Below are 18,920 nucleotides of genomic sequence, written 5' to 3' on the forward strand. Positions count from 1 at the left end.
GGCATGTAATTGTTTCTGGTATTTTCTTTTGGTACTTTTGTGTTGTGCAATATTGGTTCTTATTTCTCTGGTTATATTTCTTCTTATTTTTTTGGTGGGGGAGTCCTCTCTTTTCTTAAAGTTCTTGGTCAGAGATTTGTTGATTTTGTTTATTCTTCCAAAGAACCAGCTCTGGGTTTTATTGATATTTTTCTATTTAAAAAAAAATCCTTTATTTATTTATTCTGTGACCTTTATTATTTCCTTCCTTATCCTATCTTTAGGTTTTGTTTGTTTGTTGTGTAATTCTTTTAGGTGGCAAGTTGTGTTCCTTATTTGTGATTTTTCCTGTGTTTTGAGAAAGGCTTGTATCGCTGTGAACTTCTTTGTGCTTTGGCTGCATCCCATAGGTTTTCTGTGGTTGTGTTTTCATTGTCATTTATCTCAAGATATTTTTCAACTTCCTCTTGATTTCATCATGACCCTTAGTTTTTAAGTAGTATGTTGTTTAGTCTCCATATTATTGTTTTTTTCTTAGTTTCTCATTTAATATTTGATTTCTAGTTTCATGCAATTGTGGTCAGAAAAGATGCTTGAAATAATTATTATACTCAAATTTCTTGAGGATTGTTTTGTGTCTTAGTTTATAGTGAATTCTAGAGAGTGAATATAGTGAATTCATACTTGAAACGAATTTGTATTTTTTGTTTGTTTGTTTTTATATAGAGTCCTGAAAACATAAATGGCATTTAAGTGTTCTGTTGTATCATTTAGAGTCTCTGTTGCCTTACTGATTTTCTGTGTGGAGGCTCTGCCCATTAGTAGGAGTTCCGTATCAAGTCTCTTACTATTTTTGTATTCCCATCATTTTCTCCCTTTATGTCTGTTAGTATATGTTTATTACTTTGGGTGTTCCTATGTTGGTTGCACATATGTTAATGAGTGTAAGGCTTCCCTTGTGGCTCAGCTGGTAAAGAACCTGCCTGCAGTGTAAGAGACTTGGGTTCAAACCCTGGGTTGGGAAGATCCCTTGGAGAAGGGAAAGGCTACCCACTCCAGTATTCTGGCCTGGAGAATTCCATGGACTGTATAGTCAATGGGGTTGCAAAGAGTGGGACATGACTGAGTGACTTTCCCTTTCACTTTATCATTATATAGGATTCTTCTTAGTCTCTCTTTTAGTCTATTAAAGTCTGTTTTGTTTGAGAAGAGTGTTGGTACCCTGCTTTCTTGCAGTTATATTTGCATGAGCTGTCGTTCTCCAACCCATCATATTCCATCTATATGTGTCTTTTGCCCTAAAGTTGGTTTTCTGCAGGTAGTTTATTGTAGGCTCTTCTTTTATCATCTAGTCAGCCTTTCTGTATACGTATTTTTTTAAATTTATCTTTTTATTGAAGGATAATTGCTTTACAGAATTTTGTTGTTTTTTTGTCAAACCTTAACATGAATCAGCCATAGGTATACATATATCCCCTCCCTTTTGAAACTCCCTCCCATCTCACTCCCCGTCCTACCCTCTAGGTTGAAACAGAACCCCTGTTTGAGTTTCCTGAGCCACACAGCAAATTCCCACTGGCTATCTATTTTACATATGGTAATATAAGTTTACATGTTACTCTTTCCATATGTCTCACCCTCTCCTCCCCTCTCCCCATGTCCATAAGTCTATTCTCTATGTTTGTTTCTCCCTTGCTGCCCTGTAAATAAATTCTTCAGTACCATATTTCTAGATTCCATATATATGTGTTAGAATACGATATTTATCTTTCTCTTTTAGATTCACTTCACTCTGTATAGTAGGTTCTAGGTTCATCCACCTCATCAGAACTGACTCAAATCTGTTCCTTTTTATGGCTGAGTAATAGTCTATTGTGTATATATACCAAAACTTTTTTATTCATTCATCTGTTGATGGACATCTAGGTTGTTTCCATGTCCTAGCTATTGTAAATAGTGCTGCAGTGAACAATGGGATACATGAGTCTTTTTCAGTTTTGGTTTCCTCAGGGTATATGCCTAGGAATGGGATTGCTGGGTCATATGATGATTTTATTCCTAGTTGTTTAAGAAACCTCCATACCGTCTTCCATAGTGGATGCCTCAATTTACATTCCCACCAACAGTGCAAGAGTGCTCCCTTTTCTCCACACCCTCTCCAGCATTTATTGTTTGTAAACTTTTTGATGATGGCCATTCTGACCAGTGTGAGGTAATATCTCACTGTGGTTTTAATTTACATTTCTCTAATAATGAGCGATGTTGAACATCTTTCCATGTGTTTGTTAGCCATCTGTATGTTTTGGAGAAATGTCTGCTTAGGTCTTTTTCCCACTTTTTGATTGGGTTGTTTGTTTTTCTAGCATTGAGTTGTATGAGCTGCTTGTATATTTTGGAAATTAATCCTTTGTCAGTTATTTCCTTTGCTATTATTTTCTCCCATTCTGAGGGTTTTTTTTTTTTTTTTCCACCTTGCTTATAGTTGCCTCTGCTGTACAAAAGCTTTTAAGTTTAATCAGGTCCCACTTATTTACTTTTGTTTTTATTGCTATTACTCTGGGAGGTGGGTCATAGAGGATCTTGCTTTGATTTATGTCATCAAGTGTTCTGCCTATGTTTTCCTCCAAGAGTTTTATAGTTCTGGTCTTACATTTAGGTCTTTAATCCATTTTGAATTTATTTTTGTGTATGCTATTAGGAAGTTTTCTAATTTCATCCTTTTATATATAGCTGTGCAGTTTTTGCAGCTCCGTTTGTTGAAGAGGCTGTCTTTGCCCCATTGTATATTCTTGCCTCCTTTGTCAAAAATAAGGTACCCATAGGTGCATGGGTTTATTTCTGGGCTTTCTGTCTTGTTCCATTGGTCTATATTTTTGTGCCAGCACCATACTGTCTTGATGACTGTAGCTTTGTAGTATAATCTGAAGTCAGGAAGGTTGATTCCTCCATCTCCATTCTTCTTTCTCAAGACTGCTTTGACTGTTTGGGGTCTTTTGTGTTTCCATTTGAATTATGAAGCTTTTTGTTCTAGTTCTGTGAAAAATGTCATTGGTAATTTGATAGGGATCGCATTGAATCTGTAGGTTGCATTTAGTAGTATAGTCATTTTCAGAATATTGATTCTTCTTACCCAGAAACATGTAATATCTCTCCATCTGTTTATGTCATCTTTGATTTCTTTCATCAGTTTCTTATAATTTTCTGTGTATACTTCTTTTGTCCCCTTAGGTAAGTTTATTCCTAGATGTTTAATTCTTTTTGTTGCAGTGGTGAATGGGATTGATTCTTTAATTTCTCTTTCTGATTTTTCATTGTTAGTATATAGAAATGCAAGTGATTTCTGTGTATTGATTTTGTATCCTGCAGCTTTGCTAAATTCACTGATTATCTCTGATAATTGTCTGATAACTATCTTTATCTCTAGTAATTTTCTGATACTATCTTTAGGGTTCTCTATGTGCAGTATCATGTCATGTACAAACAATGAGAGCTTTATTTCTTCTTTTCTGATCTCGATTTATTTCTTTTTCTTCTCTGATTGCTGTAGCTAGGACTTCCAAAACTGTGTTGAATAATAGTGGTGAAAGTGGACACCCTTGTCTTGTTCCTGATGTTATGGGGAATGCTTTCAGTTTTTCACCATTGAGAATAATGTTTGCTGTGGGTTGATCATATATGGTCTTTATTATATTGAGATAGGTTCCTTTTATGCCCATTTTTTAAGTAGTTTTAATTGTAAATGGGTGTTGAATTTTGTCATAGTCTTTTTCTGCATCTATTGAGATTATCATATGGTTTTTGTCTTTCAGTTTGTTAATATGGTATATCACATTAATTAATTTGCATATATTGAAGAATCCTTGCATGCCTGGAATAAGCTCAAGTTGATCATGGTTAGTGAGCTTTTTGATGTGTTGTTGAATTCTTTTTGCTAAAATTTTAATGAGGATTTTTGCATCTGTGTTCACCAGTGATATTGGCCTGTAGTTTTCTTTTTTTGTGTTGTCTGTGTCTGGTTTTGGTTTCAGGGTGATGGTGCCCTAGTAGAATGAGTTTGTATATGTTCCTTCCTCTGCAGTTTTTTGAAAGAATTTTAGAAATCCTTCTAATGCCTATCTAGGCATTAGCTCTTCTCTAAATGTTTGATAGAATTCTCCTGTGAAGCTGTTTGGTCCTGGGCTTTTGTTTTTTTGGGAGATTTTTTGGTTACAGCTTTGATTTCAGTGCTCGTAATTGGGTTGTTCATAATTTCTATCTCTTCCTGATGCAGTCTTGGGAATTAACTTTTCTAAGAATCTGTTCATTTCTTCCAGGTTATCTATTTTATTGCCATATAGTTGGTCATAATAGTCTCATAATCCTTTGTATTTCTGCATTTTCTGTTGTAACCTCTCCTTTTTCGTTTCTAATTTTGTTGATTTGATTCTTCTCTCTTATTTTCTTGATCAGTCTGGTTAAAGGTTTGTCAATTTTGTTTATCTTCTCCAAGAACCGGTTTTTAGTTTTATTAATCTTTAGTGTTGTTTCTTTCATTTCTTTTTCATTTATTTCTGCTTGGATTATTATAATTTTTTTCCTCTGCCAATTTTGGTTTTTTTTTTTTTTTGGTTCTTTTGCCAGTTGTTTTAGGTGTAAAGTTAAGTTGTCCATTCGATGTTTTTCTTGTTTCTTGAGGCAGGATTGTATTGCTGTAAACGACCCCTTAGAACTGCTTTTGCTGCATCCCATAGGTTTTGAGTTGTCATGTTTTCATTGTCATTTGTTTCTAGGAATTTTTTAATTTCCCTTTTGATTTCTTCAATAACCTGTTGGTTGTTTAGAAACATATTGTTTAATCTCCATGTGTTTGTGTTTTTTATAGTTCTTTTCTAGTAGTTGATAATCTAGTCTCATAGCATTGTGGTCAGAAAAGATGCTTGATACAAATTTCAATTTTCTTAAGTTTACTGAGGTTTGATTTTTGACCCAAGATGTGGGTCCATCCTGGAGAATGTTCTCTGTGCACTTGAGAAGAAGGTGTATTCTTCTGCATCTGGATGGAATGTCTTGAAGATATCAGTGAGATCCATCTCATCTAATGTATCAATTAAGACTTGTATTTCCTTATTAATTTTGTTTTGATGAACTATCCATTGTTGTGAGTGGGGTGTTAAAATCTCCTATTATCGTGTTACTGTCAATTTCTCCTTTTATGTCTGTTAATGTTTGTTTTATGTACTGAGGTGCTCCTATCTTGGGTGCATAGGTATTTACAATTATAGCCTCCTCTTGGATTGATCCCTCGATCATTATGTAGTGTCCTGTCTTATCTCGTGTAACATTCTTCATTTTAAGGTCTACTTTGTCTGATATGAGGATTGCCACTCCACTTTCTTTTGCTTTCCATTTGCATGGAATATATTTTTCCATCCTCTCAGTGTCAGTCCCTACGTCTTCTTGGGTCTGAAGTGGGTTTCTTTTAGCCAGCATATATATGGGTCGTGTTTTTGTATCTATTCAGCCAGTCTGTGTCTTTTGGTTGGAACATTTAATCTGTTTACGTTTAAAGTAATCATTGATTTATATATTCCTATTGCCATTTTCTTCATTGTTTGGGGTTGATTTTGTAGATCTTTTTCTTCTCTTGCATTTCTTGACTATATAAGTCCCTTTAACATTTGTTGTAAAGCTAGTTTGGTGGTACTGAATCCTCTTAACTTTTGCTTGTCTGAAAAGCTTTTGATTTCTCCATCAGTTTAGAATGATATACTTGGTTTTACTCTCTCTGGTACAGTAATCTTGGTTGTAGATTTTCCCCTTTCAGTACTTTACATATATTCTGCCATTTCCTTCTGCCTTGAAGAGTTTCTGCTGCAAGATCAGCTGGTAAATGTATGGGGTTTTCCCTGTGTATTACTTGTTGCTTTTCCACTGCTGCTTTTAATATTCTTTCTTTGTGTTTAATCTTAGTTTGATTAGTATGTGTCTTAGCATGTTTCTCCTTTGGTTTATCCTGTATGGGACCCTTTGTGCCTTTTGGACTTGATTGACTATTTCCTTTTCCATGTTGGGGAAATGTTCATCTATAATCTTTTCAAAAATTTTCTCATACCCTTTCTTTTTCTCTTCTTCTTCTGAGACCCCTATATTTTGAATGTTGGTGTGTTTGATACTGTCCCAGAATTCTCTGAGACTATCCTCAGTTCTTTTCATTCTTTTTACTTTTTCTGCTCTTCAGAAGTTATTTCCATGATTTTATCTTCCGTCTCACTGATTTGTTCTTCTGCTTCAGATATTCTGCTTTTGATTCCTTCCAGAGTATTTTTAATTTCAGTAATTGTGTTGTTTGTCTCTATATGGTTATTCTTTAGTTCTTCTGGGTCTTTGTTAATTGATTCTTGCATTTTCTCCTTTCTAGTTTCAAGAATTTTGATCATCTTGTCTATCATTATACCAAATCCTTTTTTAGGTAGTTTGTGTATTTCCTGTTCATTTATTTGGACTTCTGTTTCTAGTTTGTTCCTTCATTTATGCAGTATTTCTCTGCCTTTTCCTTATTTTTTTTTTAACTTATTGTGTTTGAGGTCTTCTTTCCCCAGTCTTCAAGGTTGAGTTATTTCTTCCTTTTGGTTTCTGCCCTCCTAAGGTTGGTTCAGTGGTTTGTGTAAGCTTCCTATAGGGTGAGATTTGTGCTGATTTTTTTTTTTTTTTTTTTTTTTTTGCTTTTTACTCTGATGGGCAAGGCTGAGTGAGGTGGTAATCCTGTCTGCTGATGATTTGGTTTGTATTTTTTTCTTGTTGTTTGGATGAGGTATCCTGCACAGGGTGCTATTGGTGGTTGGATGATGCTGGTTCTTGTATTCAAGTGGTTTCATTTGTGGGAGTTCTAACTATTTGATACTTCCTAGGGTTACTTCTCTGGTAGTCTAGGGTCTCGGAGTTAGTGCTCCCACTCTAAAGGCTCAGAGCTTGATCTCTTAGCTGCAGGTCTTTTGGAATCTGAGACTGAGCCACATGAGCTTTCTGCCAAGTTTGTTTTTGTTGTCCTGGTTTCCAGCATGCTGGGCTTCTTGTCAATTCCACTGTGCTGGATTTCTTTTGTGTTTGACTTCCATAGCATGAGCTATTGCCAAATTTGGCTTCTGCCATGCTTGGTCTCTGCCTTGCAGGGGCTGAGCTGAGGTTATTTCAGCCAGGTTACATCCAGGTCACAGCACCAGATACATTAGGGGAGTGTATAATTTCCTCATTTCTGTCTTGCAGCAGCAAAGATTTGAAACAGTGGACCAGTGTTAACAGCTTGGTTACAGCTCAGAGAGCACACTTACTTTTTCAAGCATCAGAACCTTCTGGTTTAGTTTCTTTTTGATGCTCACATCTCTTCAGATTTTCTGCTGTTGATTTGTCACTGTGGAAATTCTGCCATCCCACCACCTGCTAAGCCTGCCCACCAGCCCACACATCTCTCTTTGAGATCTTGGGTCTTCTTTACTTTCATTACTCTAAATTTTTTTTCATATAAATTTCTTGTCTCTTTATTTGGTTGTTCTAGTAGGTTTTTATCTTTGTCCTTCACTTACAAGGTTGAAGGTATCTGTAAGCTGAGATATCCTTTAAAATATGACACTATTAATTAATACTAGTTGATTAATAGTGAAAATACATAATATTGTGTGTGCATGTAAATTTGAAAATTTGGATGCATTTTTTTCCCTTTCTGTTTCAACAGGGAAAGTAAATCTCTAGTAATGAAATTGAAATAGTTTTTTAAATAATTAATTCTCTTTGGAGAGATAGACTGAAATGCAAATAATTTGCTTAGTCTTGTTTTGAATTGATTTTTAATGAAGTTGTTAGCTAGTATACTTTATGTCATTTTTTATTAGGACCTTTTCAGTAAAATTCTGTTTTTATCATAGAATGCAGTTTGGTGTATATTCAATAAAAGTTCATGGGAATAACTTCTTTTGAAGAGAAGTAAAAATCATTTGAGGGCTGTTAATTGAAAGAATAGAAGTTACGAGGAATACCATTGTGGTAGATAATTCAACAGGTTCATTCTGTCATTTAATTGCTTTCAAGATTTGGTAGAGTCTTTATTCTTTTTTTGTACCTTAAGCCTGTACAGTCTTTGTCAGTATACTTCAGTTATAGTTTTCAGGGGACAACATGTAGAATTTCAGTCTCCTTCTGCTATGATAGAATTGCTATTCTTTTTTTTTATTAAAATTTTTTATTGTAGCGTAGTTGATTAACAATGTTGTGTTAGTTTCTAGTGTACAGCAGACTGATTCAGTTTATACATACACATGTGTCAGTTCTTTTTGAAATTCTTTTCCGATTTAGTTTATTACTGAATATTTAGCCGAGTTCTCTATGCTATACAGTAGTTCCTTGTTGGTTATCTGTTTTAAAAGTAGTGCATATATGTCAGTCCCAAGCTCCCAATCTATCTCTTCTGCCTGCCCTTCCCTACTGGTAACCATAAGCTTGTTCTTTAAATCTGTGAATCTGTTTCTGTTTTGTAAATAAATTCGTTGGTGCCCCCCTCTCTTTTTTTTTTTTTTTTAGGATTCCACATATAAGCAGTATTACATATATTGTTCTTTCAGTGTCTAACTTATTTCACTCAGTATGACATTCTCTAGGTCTATCTGTTTTGCTGCAAATTGCATTTTTTTTAAATTGCTAAGTGATATTCTACTCTATATGTGTATCATATGGTCTTATCCATGCTTTTGTTGATAGACATTTAGGTTACTTCCATGTCTTTGCTATTGTAAATAGTGGTGCAGTGTATATTGGGGTACATGTGTCTTTTTGAATTATGGTTTTCTCAGGTTATATGCCCAGTAGTGGGATTGCTGGCTCATATGGTGATTCTGTTTTTAGATTTTAGAGGAATCTACATACTTTTCTCCATAGTGGCTATATCAATTTACATTCCCACCAACAGTGCCTGTACTTTCTCCAGCTTTTACTATTTGCAGATTTTTTGATAATGGCTATTTTGACTGGTGTGAAGTGACATCTCATTGTAGTTTTGATTTGCATTTTTTCTAGTAATTAGCTGTGTTCAGCATCTTTTCAAACGTGCCTCTTTACCATCTTTATGTCTTCTTTGGAGAAATGTCTGTTTAAGACATGTACCCTTTTTTGATTTTGTGTGTGTGTGTGTGTGTGTATTTTAATATTGAGCCACATGAGCTGTTTGTAAAATTTGGAGATTAATCCCTTACTGGTCTCATTGTTTGCAAATATTTTTTCCCATTCTCTTGGTTTTCATATTACTCTGGGAGACAGCCTCAGGAAGATAGTACTGTGATTTACTTTAAAGAGTGTTCTGCCTATGGTTTCCTCTAAGTCTTTTTATAGAATCTGGTCTTACATTTATGTTTATAGTCATGTTAAGTTTATTTTTGTGTATGGTGGTAAAGAATGTTCCAGTTTCCTTGTTTTACATGTAGCTGCTCCGTTTTCTTGGGAACATTTTTTGAAGAGAGCATCTTCCTTCCCTCATATAGTCTTGCCCCCGTTGTAATAGAGTAATTGACCGTAGATGTGTGGGTTTATTTGTGGGGTTTTTATCCTGTTCCATTGATCTGTATTTCTATTTTTATGCCAGTACCATTTTTTGATGTCTGTAACTTTGTAGTGTAGTCTGAAGTCAAGGATTCTGATTCCTCCAGCACCATTTTTCTTTCTCAAGATTCATTTTGCTTTTCAAGGTCTTTTGTGTTTCCATACAAATAATTTTCTTTTCTTTTTGTTCTAAAAAAATGCCTTTGGTAATTTGGTAGGAATTGCATTCAGTCTTTATAGATTGACTTATGCAGTATTGTCATTTTGACAGTATTGATTCTTTCAAACCAAGAATGTGGCATATGTTCTCATCTGTTTGTGTAATCTTTGATTTCTTTCGTCATTGTCTTGTTTTTGAAATTTACGTCTGTTGTCTCCTTGGGTTGCTTTATTCCTGCCTGTTTGTTTCTTTTTCATGTATTGATAAGTGGGATTGTTTCTTTAATTTCTCTTTCTGTTTTTAGTGTGTAGATGTGTAACAAATTCCTGTGTTTTAATTTTGTATACTATTACTTTACCAATCATTGATGAACTCTAGAAGTTCTCTGGTAGCATCTTTAAGATTTTCTATGTATAGTATCATGTCATCTGTAAACAGTGGCAGTTTAATTTCTTCTTTTCCAATCTGGATTTCTTTCATTTCTTTTTCTTCTTCAGTTGCGGTGGCTTAGATTTCCAAAACTGTGTTGAATGAAAGTGGCAAAAGTGGACATCCTTGTCTTGTTACTCATCTCAGAGGAAATGCTTTCAGCTTTGCACCCATAAGTGTAATAATGTTGGCTGTAGGTTTGTCATAATTGTTTTTTATTATGTTGAGACAGGTTTCATCTATGCCCACTTTCTGGAAGGTTTTCTTGTTTTTTATCATAGATTGGTGTTGAATTTTGTCAAAAGCTTTTTCTACACCTGTTTATATGTCTGTATAGTTTTTATTCTTAAGTTTGTTGATGTATCACTGATTAATTTGAAAATATTGAACATTATTTGCAACCCTGGGAGAAATCCCACTTGGTCATGGTGTATGATCCTTTTAATATTTTGTTGGATTCAGCTTGCTAGTATTTTGTTGAGAATTTTTGTGTCTATGTTCATCAGTGATATTGGCCCATAATTTTCTCTTTTTTTGTAGTCAGCTGTGTCTCATTTTGGCATTATGGTTGTGGTGGTGTCATAGAATGACTTTGGGACTGTTCCTTTGCAGTTTTTCAAAATAGTTTTAGAAGAATAGATGTTAACTCTTTTCTAAATGTAGACATTAACTCTTCTCTAAATGTTTGGTAGAATTTGCCTATGAAGCCATTTGTTGCTGGAGCTTTGTTTGTTGGAAGATTTTTAATCATAATTTTAATTCATTAGTTGTAATTAGTCTGTTCATATTTCTGCTTCTACTATGGACAAAGATTCTTGGGAGATTGTACCTTTCTAAGAATGTCTTCATTTCTTCTAGCTTGTCCATATTATTGGCATCCAGTTGCTTGAGGCAGTCTCTTAAGAGAGTTTTAATTTTTGTAATCTGTTTTAACTTCTTTTTTATTTCTAATTTTATTGATTTGAACCCACTCCCTCTTTTTCTTGATGGGTCTGGCTAAAGGTTTATTGGTTTTGTTTTCAAAGAACCAGGTTTTAGTTTTATTGATCTTTCAATTTTTTTAAATTTTTATTTCATTTCTGCCCTGATCTTTATAGTTTCTTTCCTTCTACTAACTTTGAGTTTTGTTTGTCCCTCTTTTTCTGGTTGTTTTCATTGTAAGATTAGATTGTTTATTTGCAGGTTTTCCTTTTTCCTGCCGTAAGATTGTATTATCTTAAACTTCTCTCTTAGAACTTCTTTTCTCACATCCCACAGGTTTTGGATGGTTGGGCTTCATTTTCCTTTGTCTCTAGATATTTTTTATTTCCTGTTTGATTTCTTCATTGATCCATTGGTTGTTTAGCAACGTATTGTTTAGCCTGCATGTACTTGTGTTTTTTAGATTTTTTTTTTCTTGTGTTAATATCCAAAAGAAAAGATGCTTGATATGATTTTAGTTTTGTTAAGTTTACTGAGGCTTGATTTGTGCTCCACGATGTGATCTCTTCTGGGACATGTTCTTATGTAATTGAGAAGAAAATATATTCTACTGCTTTTGAATGCAATTCTCTATAAATACCAGCTAAGTCTATGCAGTGTAATCTGTCATTTAAGGCTTGTATTTCTTTTTGATCTTCTGTCTGGATGATCTGTTAATTGAGGAAAGAGTAAAAGTTTCCTAGTATTGTTGTTTTGTTGATTTCTCCTTTTATGACTGTTAATATTTATATTATTGGGGTGCTCCTATAGTAGATACATGTATATTTATAATTTTTATGTCTTCTTGGATTGATCATTATGTAGTGTCCTTTCTTGTCTCTTGTAACAGTCTGTAATTTAAAGTCTGTTTTGTCTGATATGAGTATTGCTACTCCAGCTTTCTTTTGATTAGCATTTCCATGGAATACCTGTTTCCATCTTCTTGCTTTCAGCTTGTACATGTTCCTAGATCTGAAGTAGGTCTTTGTAGACAGCATATATACTGATCTGTTTTTTAATATCCATTCAACCAATCTTTGTTTTGGTTGAAGTATTTATCCCATTAACATTTAAGATAATTATTGATACATGTTTCCTGTTATTATTGTTTTTCAGTCACTAAGTTGTGTCTGACTCTTGGAACCCCATGGACAGTATAGCACGCCAGGGACCTCTGTCTTCCACCATCTCCCAGAGTTTGCTCAAATTCTTGTTCATTGAGTTGGTGATGCTATCTAACAATCTTATCCTCAGCCACCCCCTTCCTTTTTTACCTTCAATCTTTCCCAGCATCAGAGTCTTTTTTCCAGTGAGTCAACTCTTTGCATCAGGTGGCCAAAGTATTGGAGCCTCATGCTGTTGAAAATCTGAGCCATAACTGCCACCCCCTAACCCCCTGTCCCTGGGAGACCCTCTAATATTAACAGGGACATCTGGTCCAGTCTCTTATGAGGTCATTATTTCTTCTCCTGTCTCCTGGTATGCATGAGACCCCCGAGTGTTCCCTTTAAAAGTGGAATTTGTTTCCCCCAGTACTGTTAAATCACTGAAGATTTGCCTTCAAAGCAAAATTTCTTGGGATCTCCTCCTCCCATTGCCAGACCTGCAGGCTGGGAAGCCTGATTAATGACTCAGGACTTTCACTCCTATTGGCGAACTTCAGTAGTATATATATTTTTTACACTTTGTGGGTTGGCCCACCCAGCGGGTATGGGATTTGATTTTATTGCTTTTGCGCTCCTCATTCCATCTCATTGTAGCTTCTTTGTCTTTGGGTTTAGGGTTTTTTTTTTGGTGGGTTTCAGCATTTTTTTGGTCAATCGTTCTTCAGCAATTACTTGTGATCTCAAAATTTCTGTAATAAGGGTTGAGCCCACTTCTTTCTACTCTGCCATGTAGATTTTTAAATTGCAGAAACATTTGTTAAATATAACATCTGCTCTGTAGGTAATGGGCATTCTCATACAGTGCCTGTTTGAACCATTGGTGTTTTGTCATCTTTTATATTATCTAAATGAAAGCTTAATTTAAAGTTTGCTTCTGTGATTATTTTAAAAGTTAAGTGAACTTTGGATATTTTTTCCCACCTTTTCTCTGAAAAGATTATGGTCACTTTACATGATAGTAGATAATGAAAGTTCAGGATGCTTTAAATAATCCATAATATTATCTGAAAATAAAATCATTTTATGCTTTTTTGGCTATTAAATATAAGCATTCAGTATTTTTTTCAATATTTTCAGTTGTTACCTCTAAAACTTTATATAGGATGAAGATCAGGAAGAAGTGATCCTTGTCAGAACAGATCATTCCGGAAGAGTCTGGCCTGTAAACACACCAGGAAAACAAGAAGGAAGAAGGAAAAGACAGATTGTATGTTTAACATATATCTTTTGTTTATTAATTTAGAATTCCTTTTTTCCCCTTTGTATCAGATTTACAGTTAATCCTTTAACTACCTGAGTTTGAATTGCTCAGGTCCGCTTATACAGAACTTTTTCAATAAATTACATATTGTAGTACTACATATTTGTGGTGGTTTGAACCTGTGGATATGGAGTATAGTTAAAGGATCAACTATAATCTGATACAAAGGGGAAAAAAAGGAATTCACTGCCCCTAACCTTTGCATTGTTCAAGGGTCAGCTGTCCTTTGAAATATTTTTAGACATGTAGTTAAATAATGAAAACACTGTTGGTCTTTCATCGCTCAGTAGCATATGACTCTTTGCAGCCTCATGTACTGTAGCCTGCCAGGCTCCTCTGTCCATGGCATTTCCCAGGTAAGAATATTGGAATGGGTTGCTCCAACCCAGGGGATATTCCCAACCTAGGAATCAAACCCACATCTCCTACATTGGCAGGCGGATTCTTTACCCCTGAACCAGCAGGGCAGCCCAATGCAAACATTAAAAGGTAGTAAATAGTGATGTTCCTTCTAATTATATCCCTTTGCCTTTTGCAAAATGTAATCTAATTCAACAGCAGTTGTGAACATTGAATTTTTAAGGAAGTCTTAATTTTAACATTTATTTCTTTGACATTGTTTCTAGTTTCTTTTTACATACTCATCATAGCTCTTAGGGAAAACCTTGGTCCCATAGATCTCTTATCTGTGTTTGATCCTTTATAAACCTAATTTTGTTTTCTACCTTCTAACTGCTGCAGTTAATTTATAGCACTGCCTTGAGGCTTTTAAAATGGCAAAAACAACATATTCAATTTTCTCAGGTTAGATTTTTTGTTTTAAATTTGAAAGATCTTATAAGCAGTAATTGAGTACACAAAAGAGTCATTTAGAATCTTTCTGTCAAATGTTTATAATATCCCTGTTGAGTGCAGATAGAAATGGGATACCTATTCTGATGAAATGGGAGGTATTCAGGTTTTGCAAGAAAAATGTCATAGGAAAATAGTAAAGGTTTGAATTGTATGAGATGACAGAACAGGCTTGGGGTTCATAGACCCATTGCCAGATGGCATTCAGTAGTGTTCTTGAATTTCTTACTACTGAATAGTCTAGGTACAGGAGTAAAGAGGTAGACACATTCATTCAGCACTGAGGTTTGCTTTTTGAGTGTAATGAAAGGATAAGAGGACCAGAAAGAGATTTGCATCTAAGGAGTGATTGAAGTCATAGAACGTGAGATACAAGGTTATGAAGATGAGAATAGTAACATGGGCATAAAATAATAAGAGGGTGGTTCCAAAGAAGTTCAACAGCAGGATTTATTTGGATAAGGGAATTTGAGATTAGTGTTGAGGAGAGTTGATTTGGTAGGTAAAATACATAGCACTTTTCTTTTCCTCTGATAGGTATGGAACCAACTGAAAGGAAAATCCAGAATTGTTTGGATGAGAGTCAGAATATCAGCTTTGCTTCTGATACAGCTGTTTGAAGTAGATTTGCTTAAAACTTGACTTTTGTTCTTGATATACTTTCTCAATCTCTGGATAACTCCTGACTTAACTCTACAGAGATAGGGATTTTTTACTACAAGGAGGGGAGAGAAAGCATAAAGCAATTCTGCCCTTTGCCTAAAACTCAAAAATCAGATACTATCATGCTTCCGTCCCTTGGGAAGAGAAAGGTAATGGTATAGAAGAGGTAGGAAGTGTCATTTTAATGGAAATTCTTCCACATGGATGCAGACAGAATAGAGAGAAACTAGAAGGAAAGATTATGATATATGTTGGGATTTTTACTTTTAATGTCAGATTTACAGGTAGTTCATTAAAATACTTAAGACTCGTGTTTTCACTAAACTTACAGTGTTCATTTTGTCATAGGTTTCAACTCATGAGGAAAAAGAAAGGGTCAGATACTTTCATGATGATGATAACTTAAGTCTAAATGATTTAGTCAAGAATGAAAAGATGGGAACAGCAGAAAATCACGACAAACTTTTCATGAGAATGACATCTAAGGTAAGATATATTGCTGGGATACCTTTGAATTTTGAGAAATTCAGTCTACAGTGATGTACTTTGCAGAGACAGCTGGTTCTCTCTAAACTTTGTTTTATTAAATTAAATCCTTTCTAAGACACATTAGAAACCTGCGTTTTAGAATTGGGCAGTATATTTTTGGGATTTAGTTTTTTGAAAAACAAGAATTCTGGGTTAATTTTATAATGTATTCTATGAAAATGTTAATTGTATATTTGATCTACCATTTAAGAGAACATTTGGGGCAAGACTTTTAAAAATGTTGACAACATGCTTGCTAGTTACCAGTCTTGTTTTGTCTTGATGTTTCATTGGTTCTTCATAATTATGCCACAGGTGTATAATTGAATTAATATATATTATAAAAAATATTATAAAGAGGGCATCTTGGAATAACCTTAAGTCTGTTCATATGAAAATCTTACATTCTTTTTAAAAGTATACCAATGTTTCATGGGTAGTAGGATGAACTTTTAATTTCACATAATTATCTTTGTTGCAAACCCTTCATTGCATTTCCTTTCAAACACTGCCATTATCAAACAGACATTTAAATTAGGATTTGACTCCACTAGAAAAATTAATCTCACTGTATTTACAAGTGAAGTTTTATTGGAACACAGCTATGTTCATTTTATTTCCATGTAGTCTGAGGCTATTTTCATTTTGTAACAGCTTCATTGACATGTAATCTAAGGTTGTTTTCACTTTACATGTAGTCTAAGGCTGTTTTATAACAGCTGAGCTGAATAATTGAGACAGAGACTTTATAGCCCACAAGACTGAAAATATTTACTGTCTGGCACTTGATTGAACAAATGGTCATCCTTGCTTATGATGCTGTTGGTGATGGGAACTTGAACCTAGGTATCTGAGGGATAGGAGGGAGACTTTTTACTGTATACCTTATTAGACTTTTATTTTTAGCTATATGAATATTTTACCTGGTGTAAAAAATTAACAATGAAAACTAGAACAAAGGTAATCAAGCTATCAGTGTGTATATGTGTGTGTCAGAGGGAGTAAAAGATACTTTGATTTAAATAGAAATGTTCATTCTTATCACCAAGAATTGTATGGGATTTTAATTTTAGCCTATTAGGTTAATTTTTCTTCTCTTTATTTGGGGGAAATACTAGAAATCTTCTAGGGTCTAGAAATTCACTGCAGAAAGGACATATTTTTATGGAAGTTTCCTTCTCAGAAACTTAGAAGTCTGAATGAAATATAGTTTTAGTAATTTTATCATAATCCATTCACATATATACAGAAAATAAAACGAAACCAAGCTAGAATTTTTAATTAAAAATAAATCACTTATGCCAGGGTCCAGCCTCGGTGGATCCAGGGAATTCAAAGGGTGGATGGTGTTGGCGTGAGAAAAACTTATTTATTGATTGATATAAGAAATATAAGATTAGATTAGGAAGAAATAGTGTAGTAGGAAGATTAAGTGGAGAAAGAGGGCTGAATAGCTTGGATTACGCGGAAGACCAATAAAATTCCAGAGAAGGAATTTGCACCATCTACGTTGGGCCACCAGCGCTTGCTTGAATATCTAAGGGTGCCTTGCATTAGGCTCCCTTTCGCGCGGGTCTTAACAGCCAGGGCAAGTAAGTAGACTTGGCGAGCCTCCGCGCGCCAGGTGGAAATTCAGCCTGAAATTAGAGTGAAGAGGAGAGGAAAAGGAGAGACACGGGGGAAACCAGTCCAGCAACTAGCTCCGGCCCCTATTGTTCAGAAGGCCTTTTATACTTTTGACAAAACATGGAGATCAATGGGTAACACAAAGTTATGCAGCATTAGCAGTCCAGACTCTTATCAAAACCAGGCTTTTCTCTCTGCCTACCTAATTGTATACATAAGTCTTAGGTAATTTACATCATCTTCCAGCCAAAAGGACCAGTTAACATTTTACAGCCTTTTTTCTGATAAGGGTTTGTCAACCAGAAGACTTATTTGTGTTGATCTTCCCAAGGTCTGGTGCCACTCTCAGAAAGCACTAAATAAAGTTACATTTTTACACAGCAAAGATACAGCAACTTATAACAAGTAGAGGGAGTACAGTGATTTACAGCAAAAGAGAAGCAATTAACTCAAAAGTCTAGTGTTGCTAACATCAAAACTACTATGTATCTTTTTCTACATCCTGCTTACATTGAGTAACATCCTTCCAGGTGCCTAAAAGATAAAGAATATGGAGGTCTGGCAGCAGTCCTTGAGTCAACAGTGAAAACCCGTCACCAATATAATTTTTAACTCTTTAGAAAAGGCTCTGTATCTTTAAGATGCTTTCAAGCTTTGTGCCTCTCGCGGTTGGGGGGCTGTAAGCAATTCACAAGCTGTAAGAGGTCTGGGGAACCTGTTAGGCAAGCTAGAGAGCAATCAGAGGCGGTTAACTGAAACATCCCTTTGAAATGCTGAAGACTAAAGCCCTGATTTGACTTTTTCCAGAGAATATTAGAAAAGTGGAAAAGCAGAGCACAAAAGCCGGCAGATTCTTATTTTTGAGGGGCTGGATGCTCAGGAAATTCCAGGGGGAAAACCTGAGGTCTGATTAGCCTTGCCATCAGAGCTCTTGCCACACGACCTTGTCACGGGTGGAATTCCTCACGCTGGCTCCCAGCACACTTATTAATTAAAAAGGTATTTATTGGGCATCTAATTTGTGCTGGTTACCATTTTAGGTGCTGGGTATAGTGAAGTAATAAAGTTCCCCAAGCCCAAGGAGCTTATATTTCTAGTGGATGAGATAGAAAATGAACAAATGCATGATATAAAAATTACATAACATAAATACTGTGTCACAAAATAGAAAATATTTTTGTAGAGAGTAAAACAAGATAAAAGGAGATAGGATGATGTTTTCAGTAGAATGCTGAAGGAAGATCTGCCTGTGAAGGTGATGTTTCAGCAGACTTCTGAACAAAGTGAAGGGGAGTGGTCTGTAAAAAATCTGGGGGAAGACCATGCAGCAGAAACAACAAATGCAGTGGATCTGAAGGAGAGACAAATACTACAAGCTTTAAAAGACAGCAGGATGACACATGTGACTCTGAATAGAGGGAGAAATGAAAAGAGGTGTAGAAGAGGAAATGGTCAGACTATGTCAGGTCTTGGCAGCCATGGTGTGAGAGCTTTTGCTTTTGTTTTACTTACTTGTTTCTAAAAGTTGCTTTCCCATTCTGCCTTACACCTACTCGGTCTTTTTTTTTTTTTTGGCTGTGCTGGGTCTTTGTTCTCCACAGGCTTTTCTCTAGTCGTGGGAAGTGAGGGCTGCTCTCTAGTTGCAGTATGTGGGTTTCTTTTGTTGCAGAGCATGGGCTGTAGGGTGCATGGGCTTCAGTAGTTGCAGCACATAAGCTCAGTGGTTGTGGCTATT

General features: G+C 35.2%; 1 protein-coding gene across 1 annotated transcript in view; it reads left to right on the plus strand.

The window, feature by feature from the left end:
- Positions 1 to 18,920, plus strand: part of CWF19L2 (CWF19 like cell cycle control factor 2) — a 148,800-nt gene that overhangs the window by 78,463 nt on the left and 51,417 nt on the right. The window contains exons 11-12 of the mRNA XM_052652985.1: positions 13,358 to 13,462; positions 15,380 to 15,517. Coding sequence (XP_052508945.1) covers positions 13,358 to 13,462; positions 15,380 to 15,517 — 243 coding nt within the window. The remainder of the gene's footprint in view (positions 1 to 13,357; positions 13,463 to 15,379; positions 15,518 to 18,920) is intronic.

The sequence above is a fragment of the Budorcas taxicolor genome, chromosome 15, assembly GCF_023091745.1.
Source record: "Budorcas taxicolor isolate Tak-1 chromosome 15, Takin1.1, whole genome shotgun sequence".
In the NCBI taxonomy this organism is placed as follows: domain Eukaryota; kingdom Metazoa; phylum Chordata; class Mammalia; order Artiodactyla; family Bovidae; genus Budorcas; species Budorcas taxicolor.